The 10,613-nt window shown below is 37.2% G+C and overlaps 1 protein-coding gene across 1 annotated transcript; it reads right to left on the reverse strand.

Moving 5' to 3' along the window:
* Window positions 1–5,969: 5,969 nt before the first annotated feature.
* LOC113117619 (uncharacterized) lies at window positions 5,970–10,384 on the reverse strand. Its single transcript, XM_026286408.1, has 5 exons — window positions 10,226–10,384; window positions 8,876–9,876; window positions 8,582–8,651; window positions 7,106–7,280; window positions 5,970–6,200 (listed from the first exon to the last, which is right to left on the reverse strand). The coding sequence occupies exons 1-5, from the start codon at window positions 10,227–10,229 to the stop codon at window positions 6,038–6,040; spliced, it is 1,413 nt and encodes a 470-aa protein (XP_026142193.1). The 5' UTR covers window positions 10,230–10,384; the 3' UTR covers window positions 5,970–6,037.
* Window positions 10,385–10,613: the final 229 nt, after the last annotated feature.

Consider the following 10,613-nt stretch of genomic DNA (forward strand, 5'->3'; position numbering starts at 1 on the left):
TGAAAATCAATAAAACCACTGAAGTACAATTCTCTAGACTCTGAAGGTCAATAATTATCAAAAACATGTTGAACAGTTGCATTTGGACAACTATAAACCAGTAATTTTATAATATGTTATTTGCATAGTGTACACTAAGGCCTATTAATACAAACAGAAAGCCCACAAATTATCAAAACTGTGTAAAATAATGCATAATTTCATTCTAAACAAGCATGCAAAATTTAAGAGAGATTGGTCAAAAAAAATAACAACACTATAACAGTTATATTTAAAAACACAGTGTTGCTTGAGTAAATGCAATTTAGAACCACTAGATGGCAGCGGGAGACCACTAATGGGCTCATTCAGCAAAGTTGAACAGTACTGTTGAAAGGATTCATTAATTCATGCCAAAACATAAAAAAAATTAACTGTTATAACATTTTAAATCTCATTGAGTCAATGTTTTCCATTTTGTTCATACAGATATATCAGTTTTTACAATTTTGCCACATTGTGATTACAGTTTAACCTGAAAATGACATCTAAACTGTTAAAAACTAGTTTAATCATTTAATTTCAGTGTTTGTGTCTGTCTGCCAGCCTATTCTTCATTTTGGATGTCTTTAACTGTCATCCATGCATCCAGGTTAGCCAAGACCACCTCAGAGGCCTTAAATGCTTGAACCCCGTAAAATGCTGCTTGCAGCTTTAATTTGTATTTGTTATATTATATACGCCGGCTGTTTTGATTTTGTTTCCCGGTACTATCACTGCCTCGTCACCTCGCTTTCTGATTGGCTACACGCCACAGTCCACAGGCTGCGTGATTGTTTGTCCTCGGGGGACACCACACACGAGAAGAAATCGGGCCAAATAAATCCTACATGTTGGATATCCCCGATTTGAGATCGGAGCGGTCCTGACATTCTTCCGAGCAGAGGAGAGCAGTCTTAACACTCCACACACAGCAGGAATATTTTATCAGATTATTTTACGATAATCGGAGCATCCTAAGATTGTCGGAATGGGTGAATCGGGGCTAAAATCGGCCTAATTATCCTGCCGTGTGAACCAGCCTTAAGACTTCTGCCGCTGCTGAAACACAACTTCACTAATCAATGCTGATAAACCTTCAGCTCAACTGTGGCGAGTGGGGCGGGGCCGAGAGGCGTGGGAACAAGGAATGAGGCCAGGTGTAGTGATTGGAGATTACTGTTTTGTGTTTATTTTTGGCATTAAAGTCTTCATTTGATTGTGCGCCGGTTCCCGCCTCCTTCTTCTCGATGATTAGGAAGTTTTTATTGTTACATCAACGCATTGTAAATATTTATGGATTATAAATATTAACAAACTATTTTGATTGGTAAATGTATAATATAAATAAATAAAAAACAAACAAATGTAAAACTATATGTAGATAGATACAAAGAAAGGTCGATATTATGTGAGTGTAATTTAAAATGTTAACAAAATATTTTGATTATTAAAATGTCTTTTATCCATAAAAATATGAAATAGGTGTATTTATGGTGAGTTAGGCAAGTGCAGCGTTATAAAATGTCACCGTATCCAATATTTTTTTATATTTTTCTAGTAAAAAATATTAAATATATATTATGTACAATCTAAACATATAAAAAATGTATATAAATAGTTTGAGAGATAGTATAACAGAACTACAGATAGAAAGAAAGAACGACAGACAGACAGACAGACAGACAGACAGACAGACAGACAGACAGACAGACAGATAGATAGATAGATAGATAGATAGATAGATAGATAGATAGATAGATAGATAGATAGATAGATCAGAAAGACAGACCCATACATGTATATTTCTATTTTCTATTTCTTATAAAACATTAAATAAATATTTTGATACGTAGATTTGTAATATAATTATACAGCCAAAAATATTTAAAAAGGTCTGCACTATATATATATATTAGTGCTGTCAATCGATTAAAAAAAACTAACTAATTAATCGCAAATTTTTTTAAAATTAATCGCGATTAATCGCGATTAATCGCAATTAAAAGACTGAAACTTTTTGGATATGTAAATGTAAAATGTAAATAATTAATGTAAACTCAAGACAAAGAAACTATTTAAATTCAAAATATGATTGTTTATTGGAATTTGTGTTTAACTTGTAACACAGATTTTCTCATGTAAACAACATACCTGCAATAAACCATCAATTTCCTCCAAATTAACTGTTGGCTTGAAAGCCATATTTATTACAGAAATAAAAACACAGGCATGTAAGTACCATTTGAATTTCAAAACAATCAATGCCAATAAAAAACAAAAATGATTTCCATGTTGAATTCTAAGTGGACTGCAAAAAAATTCCAAAGTATAGTCATTGCCAGTGCTTTAAGTGGCCAGTACGCACAGGTACTCAGTACCGCCACTTCCAAATATAGCTCTTGAGCGTACCGCCACCTCTCCGTGCGCCCAGAACGTGCTTGTAGCGTACCGGTACGCTCATTTGGACATCTGTTTTAATAGAGGTTTTAATCTTTTACCTGCACTGCCGATTTTCAGAGCGCCCTTCACAATGCAAGCTTCCTAATTCATCCCACCCAGAGCAGAAACTACATTACCCATTCACCCTTAAGTTACACAAGTGAATAGCGCATGTGTCGCTTTTCCCACTGTTAAGTGTCAACAACTCAACGTGGCCGGAGAAGGTGTGTGAAACTCGTTGTGAGTTATACTAAAGCAAAATCTTGAGTATTTATTGTCTGATAAACGTTAAAAACTGTCTGCGGAGGTTGAGTCGTCCTGCAGCCCCCGCTGGCTGTTCATTGGCTGCAGCATCTTTTTTCTAAGTTCTAAAAAAATACCTTAGACGGCAAGGCACAAATTTAGATATTCATTTATCTAATTAATCTATAGCCTATGCACAAAGACAATATGATCTTTTTGTTTTAAAGCTTGATGAAGAGAGAGAGCGCAAGTTGCTGCAGCTGCGAGGAGGACAGTGATGCACGCGCACAGGAGTGATTGACAGTTCGCGGCACTGTGTACAAAAAAATACTCCGCTACACAATTATTTGTTATTTTCGTTTAAGCTTATTAACGTTAGCGTTACAGAAAGGTCTGATTTACGCACTGTTACAGTCATTGTTTTTTTTGTTTTTTTTTAAACAATGACATTTGAGTTCATGATTTTAATGTTGCTGTTTCTTGTGGCAGACTGAATGAAGAGTAATGTTTCTTGTGGCATACTGAAGAGTAATCCGGCAGAGTTTTATACTGAAACTTTCCGTCTAAAAGTCCTTCCTTGGTCTTATCCATATTTCTTTGCACGTTGAACACACATAGGCCACAACTGAAAATAAAAAAAACTGCAACCGCGTTAATTGCGTTAATTTTTTTTAACGCGTTAAATATTTCAAATTAATCGAATGCGTTAACGCGCTAATTTTGACAGCACTAATATATATATATATATATATATATATATATATATATATATATATATATATATATATATATATATATATATATATATATATATATATATATTATTATTATTATTATTATTATTATTATTATATGTTTAATACATGTTTCCTAACCATGACCCTGATCTGAAAATTAGACACAATATGATATAATTCTCACCTAATTAACCCCCTAGTGGTTAAGCATTATATAAACACAGTGTCTACTGGGTAATGTGATATTCAGTATGTTAACAAATGCACTCTGTGTTAATTTTCTCAAACAACAGACCAGGCTTATGCAACAAATTACTGAATCGCACCTCTAAAGCCTCTCCACCCCCCACGAGCCCAGGTGAGGCGATTTATTCATCCCCCCGGGGGACTTTCAAACCCAGTATCAAGGTTGTTTTCTCTTTAATTTGTGGAGAAACTCAGTAACTCTGCAAGAGAACGGACAAAGCCAAGGCTCTGAAGCAATTTCTTCCACATTAGTGCATCAGCGTGGCGCAGCACAAATTGTCGCGTTTAACCCTGAAGTGCTGTTCTACACAACCTGAATCTGTCCATTCATATTTAAACTCCCGCAGTGCAACGCTCAATGATTGAGTTGTAGCGCTTGCCGAGAAGGTAGAATGGGAGGAGCTGAATAGATTGCTATAGACCTTGCTCCTTCAAGAGTGTGCGCATTTCAAAGAACATCTCATTTAACATGTGTCCGATTGTCATCTGTGGTGGCACGAGAGAAACAGAAGAGACAAAGACGGTACCTGCTGGGGCCCAGATTATAAGCATGACAGAAAAGCATGTGCTTAGAGCTCTCGCTGAGAGATGTGCCACATCCCGGTTCAGCGGGTCAGTGAATGTAGAGAGGCAATCTCTCTAACTAGAGCAAAACACTTCTCCTGACAAATTACTGGTGTGTCTCCTGACTGAGGCCACAGTCCAGTTGCTAACTGCTAAAATCGAGTGGCTCATTTTCCCAATGACACTCTCTAGTCTGTGAGATTTTAATTAGGGATGAGTTTGAGGATGAATTGTCATCAATGATCGATTCAAAAAACTTCAAAACATTTCTTTGGATACCGTGACATTTTATAACGCTGCACTTGTCTAACTCACCAGACAGCATCAATACTGTAGTTTATATATATATATATATATATATATATATATATATATATATATATATATATATATATATATATATATATATATATATATATATTGTGACGAGTCAGCTGCCTCCTCCCTGATTGTCACCGGCACCCCATCCTGAATCGCCGCCCTTCACCAGGCTCCCGACTGGAGTGGGTGTGTGAGAGGAGGGGCGCTGGACGAGTCAGGGCTGGCGGCGTGTGATGGGGCACACCTGATGTGAATGGAGCCTCATCCCCGCCGCTGTTTAAAAGCCCAACGCGCCTCTCCTTGGGAGACCGGTCTCTTCCCCGTGCATGCACACTGGTGTCCTCGTGGGTCCAGGAAGGGTGCGTTGAGGGACTCCCGCGCCACCAAGACGTGAGCTGCCGGACCCGCGATCCGGATGGGAACCGCACCCGTATACACGGCCGACGGGCCAGGATGCCGGGCCGTCCATCCCCTACCAGCACCGCGGCCAACGAGAGAGACGCGGCCGCTAGGAGAAGCCGGCGCCCCTCGCGCCCCGGACCGGGGAGGAGAGCGCGTGCGGCCGCCGGACTCCGCCCCTTGCCTGGACCCTTCCTCGATGAACACTGCCCAACCCACACAAACCCCGCAGCACGACGAGGATACCACACTGTAAAAAATAATCCTGTAAAAAAACAGTAAAATACTGGCAGCTGTGGTTGCCATTATCATACTGTTAAAATACGGTGTGTTACTGTTTTTGAAATTAACAGCTAAATACCGTTTTGACAACTACAGTATAAAACTGTAATTTTACAGCCTGGTATTTAACAGCTATATGCTGTAGTTGTCAAAACAGTATTTAGCTGTTAATTTCAAAAACAGTAACACACCGTATTTTTACAGTATGATAATGGCAACCACAGCTGCCAGTAGTGAACTGTTTTTTTACAGTCGTAGTTTTTACAATGAAACCACAATAATTTCAATTCTAAATGCTATTATAACCCTGCACATTATTTTTGTCATGGATTACAAAAAAGGAATAAAGACAAGTTAGTATTTTTTTTTATTATTCTGATACAACACCAGATAAATTCTGCTCAATTATTTTAAACTAAAATAGGCAAATAAAAAAATACTAGACAAGTACTATTCAGTGCATACAATTAAGCACCCATCAAAATGCAAAAATGGCTTAAGAAAAAGCAAACAAATACAAAATATATAGAATTGACTTACCTCTATATAAAATACAAATCTAGTGTCAAATGAGGCTTTGGCAAACATTAGCCCAAAAACAGTTGCACTAAGACAAAGTAATTATTTAAAATAAATAATAATAAAAATAAATAAAAACTCTTAAATCAGGCTTTAAAAAACACCAGCCTTTTTAATATCTAAATAACTCTGTATAAACAAAATATAACACCAGATGACAATGTTTCTGAAAACAAACTGCATGAGTGGGAAGTGTCAGCTACATTTTAAATGAAGTGCCACTCAAAGTCCATAAGTCTTTTTAAAAGATTTGAAACTTTGTTACTGACGGTTATGGTCTTCTTCTGCACGGTTTTCCCAGATTTTTTGGACATCACCTTTCCCCTTGCAGCTTTGGTCCCCTTTTCTGGATTAATTCCAACAAAACGTCTGAAAAATAAGAGGATAATATCTTCAGTGAACAATGATTTAAAAGGAATAGTTAATCCCAAACAATAATTTATCCCATAATTTACTCACCCTCAAACCATAAGTGTATATGGCTTTCTTCTTCCAGCCATAATGCATAACATCCTTCCCAGCTTTGTAAAGTTTTTGAAGCTCCAATAAACGCATCAATAAAGCATAAAAGTAATCGATATGTATCCAGTGGGGTTAATAAATGTCTAATAAGGAAAGCCATGCCTTTTTTTAAGAAAGATAAGATTAATCTGGACAGGATTAGATTAATCTGAGGACCCTCGAGTTTGACGAAAAACAGTAGGTCATTTGCTCTGGAATTTTCACAGAGGTCGTGTGAGAAAAAGACAGACATGGCAGATTCGGACAGGATTCAAATCTCAAAGTACATCTGTCAAGCATAAATTTCTCTAACGTCCCCCTGTGAAGCTAGTCCCGTCCGAATAGGGCTTAAGACGTTTTGAAAGAATAGGACTTTGATATAAGATTTCATATGTCGGGTCAAAGGTCATTCTTCTGCCGGAACTGGACTCTATCTGGAACTCGCGTACGGCTGTTTCTGGAAGCCAGTGATTATAGCTGATAAAAGTTATAAACATGGATATTTTTCTTTCAAAAAACCATCGCTTCACTTCATTAACCCCCTGGAGTCGTATGGATTTTATGATGGATGGATGCGGTTTTTGGAGCTTCAAAAACTCGGGATCTATTCAATGCCATTGCAAAGCTGGGAAGCCAGAATATTATTTTCTCTTTATAACTCCGACTGTGTTCGGCTCAAAGAAGAAAGTAAGGATGGCTTGAGGATTCTATTGTCACCATACTAATACTAACATGTTAATTAGAAATAAATAAAATAAGTCCAAACTTGTTACCTTTGAAGGAATTCTAGTGTGGATGCTGCTTCCTCTTGGTACTGCAAATTAAAAATGTAATACGAAGAGAACAATGCAGCAAGTCCAGAGATAAAGGTTGGCTGCACACCCTCGCAGATTATTCTGCCTTCGAGGCTGATCATCCATTGTTTCATCCATTGGCCCGGATTATCACCTGGATCATAAAGGAATGGATAAATTAATGGTTATTCTATGATCTCTGGAGAGTTTGGTGTAGAAAAGGTAGTTAGAAATTAGTACATTATTTTATAACCTGAAAAAATGCACACAATGTCATGTCTTACAATTTAACAAAACCTACAATATCTTTATAAAAATAAAAAAAGGAAAAAGAAAGGTTGTTTTAGTCTGTTTTTAACTTAAAGGAGAACTCCGGTGTAGTAACACATTGGTACCAAGTCGAATGTTCTCTGGGATTTGTTTTCATTAAAATCGAATGTAAAGAGTTTTATCTCTAAAAACTGATTAGCTTATAACGCTATATATGAGGGCATATCCTAAGTAAAAATAAATAACTAGTTAATATCACTAAAAATGCTCAAAATAGCCCCACTCTAACACGGTAGCATAATAATAACATAAAAGTTCTCGGTAACACTTTAGAATAAGGTTCCATTAGTTAATGTTAGTTAATGTATTAATTAACATGAACAAACAATCAATAATACATTTATTACTGTATTTATTAATCTTCGTTAATGTTAGTTAATGAAAATACAGTTATTCATTGTTAGTTCGTGGTAATTCACAGTGCATTAACTAATGTTAACAAGCACAACTTTTGATTTAAATAATGCATTAGTAAATGTTGAAATTAACATGAACTAAGACTTATAAATGCTGTAGAAGGATTGTTCTTGCTTAGATCATGTTAACTAAAGCAGTTAACTAACATTAACTAATGGAACCTTATTCTAAAGTGTTACCAAGTTCTCAAAACTTCGGTTTGTATGTAGGGACCCTCATTATGCTACCGTGTTAGTGTATGGCTATTTTGAGCCTTGTTAGTGGTATAAACTAGCGATTTCTTTTTACTTAGGATGTGCCCCCATAAACTGCGTTATAAGCTAAACTGTTGTAGAAGAGAAAAAACTCTTTACATTCGATTTTAATGAAAACAAATCTAAGAGAACGGTCGACTCGGTATCAATGTGTTATTTCACCCGAGGTTAATTTTGCGCCGGAGTTCTCCTTTAATGCTAAGCCAGCCTCCGAGAGGGAAAAAAAGTGTACAATACAATAAAGTGTAGTGATTTTTTTGTAAAGACTCAAACTTGTCTTTGATTAATAAAAATGTCCTCAAATTCAAACCAGCACAGTGTAATAAAACATGATTCAAAGACAGTAAACTCTAGAATGAAGCACTTAAATGTGAATCCTTTCATAATAGTAAAACTTGTGTGAGCCTTGTTTTTGTAAAATAAATTGCAGACATGTCTAATATGATATACTTACCAAGCAGGATCAAACGAGGACTCACAGGCAGGTTCCCCATCTTTTCGAGGTCAGCAGGAGTGGCAGACATCTATTGTCAAAGATAACAATTTAAGACAACTGACTAATCTTAACGTGATACTTGCTGATAACGTTGATAATATTCTACAGAGGTAAAAGGCTTTTTGTACTCAGAACAGGAACATATTCAAAAAAATATTATATTTTGATGGGAGTAAATGATGAGAGGACTATCATGTTTGGTTGAACCATTCCTATACAGGTGTTCGTTTTAAGAACTAAAGATAAACTTACATTTTCTTGAAGAATGAGTCCATCTTGCTTTTCCATGAAGTGAGCCATTAGGAGTTGAACAATTTGGTATGTTGAATCAATGGGTTCATCTTTGGAAAGGATTGACTTGACTTCTGAGTTGGTAGGCTTGCTTTTAAAAAACTCTAAGATGCTCTTTCCACACTCCTCCATAGAAAGTTCAAGTGCACGCAGGACATTAATGTCAGTGAGCAGCTCAAAATGGGCGAACAGGCCTTTCTGAAAAAAGAGGTATGGCCACTTTTCCATCAACTCCGCAACAGAAGGTGCTGGCACACTATTTATTTGGCTCCGTTGCAGGCAGAAAGTTGTCTCCATCAGTTTTTCAACCTCAGCTTTCTCAGCTCCCTTTGCACCTTCTTGACAGAATAGATCCTCCAGCTTCTGACGTTTAGTCTCAATGGAGACATCAGTCTCATCTAAAGGAAGATCAGGCTGAAACCGGGTGCAACCATATGTGTCAGTGGGTCCTCTTTTAAGACCACTGGCAGCTGACCGGTGCTGTCGGAAGCTAGTGGCCCGGCTGAGGTTATCAATTCTATTCTTGATCTGGGCCAAAAGTGAGCTGTAACCTTCCCCTACAACTCGGCCATCATGAAGTTGATCCGCAAAGCTCTGGGGATATTGATGGACAATCGCTTTACAAATAGTAAGACACTGTGCACGTGTTGGTGTTGGCTCAAATTTTCTCATTTCATCGGCAAGCACCCTGACCATTTGTCGTCTTGCTGGTGGTGAAGGTCTCTTCCCAGAAGAGAGAGCAGACTGAATTTCTGCAGGCATGAGCTGCCATGGTACCTGAAAGGTATTTGACCACGATTTCCTAAAATGGGATGTAGATGGTTGACTGTTTTCAAGACTGCTTGATCCTCCATCAGTAGTTACCGACATATTAGAAGAGCATGGCTGTGGTGAGGAGCTCCCAGCTGATAAGGAAGGAGTGTGCTGCACAGTGGTGAGATCCAAAGTGACAGTTTCTGACTCTGAGTAAAACAAAATATTGAACAGGTAGTTAAAATCCACACGATCTGTACAGACACAACTTGATATATACAGAATAAAATTGATTCAATTCCACACACGGTAACAATGGCCGGTTTTCTACAAATGTAGACATTGTTTGCATCTAAAACTATTCACATTGTTCATGTCACTACTGGGGTGAGTGCGCAAGCAAGCAAACAAATTGTTTAAGTAAAACTAAATAACAACGTTCATATCTGATGAATAGAAAATTATGTCCCTGTTAACATCTCTCAACAACCCACTTTTACATGTTCAGCCATTTTAAAAAGAATAGAAATATAGATGAAGATGTGAGATTATAATTACCCATTTTAAAAGCATTGAGAAGTTTTCTGAGTTTTATAGTTGGTAGTATGTCACTGATGTCTTCTTGTTGAACAAACTGAAGATCATCTTTGGATTCCAATCCCGAGCCTACAAGTTTGTCAATCAAAAGCTGTGTGGTGTTCTCATCATTTGACGGCAAAGCCCTGAAGATGATTTCCCTCAGTTCTCCGACCAAGGCGGACATTGCTTTAAATTGAGACAAAAGAATGATGAAGAACTATTACAGACATATCAAACACTGTGTATTTTGACAATGGATAATAATCCAGAAGGTCATTCTGATTAACACAAGTGTAGGATCCATTCATTGGTGTCAAGCAATGAACACCCATGTCAGGGATACTGTAAGTTTGGAAAAGTTCTGTGA

The sequence above is a fragment of the Carassius auratus genome, chromosome 17 (assembly GCF_003368295.1).
Source record: "Carassius auratus strain Wakin chromosome 17, ASM336829v1, whole genome shotgun sequence".
NCBI lineage: Eukaryota > Metazoa > Chordata > Actinopteri > Cypriniformes > Cyprinidae > Carassius > Carassius auratus.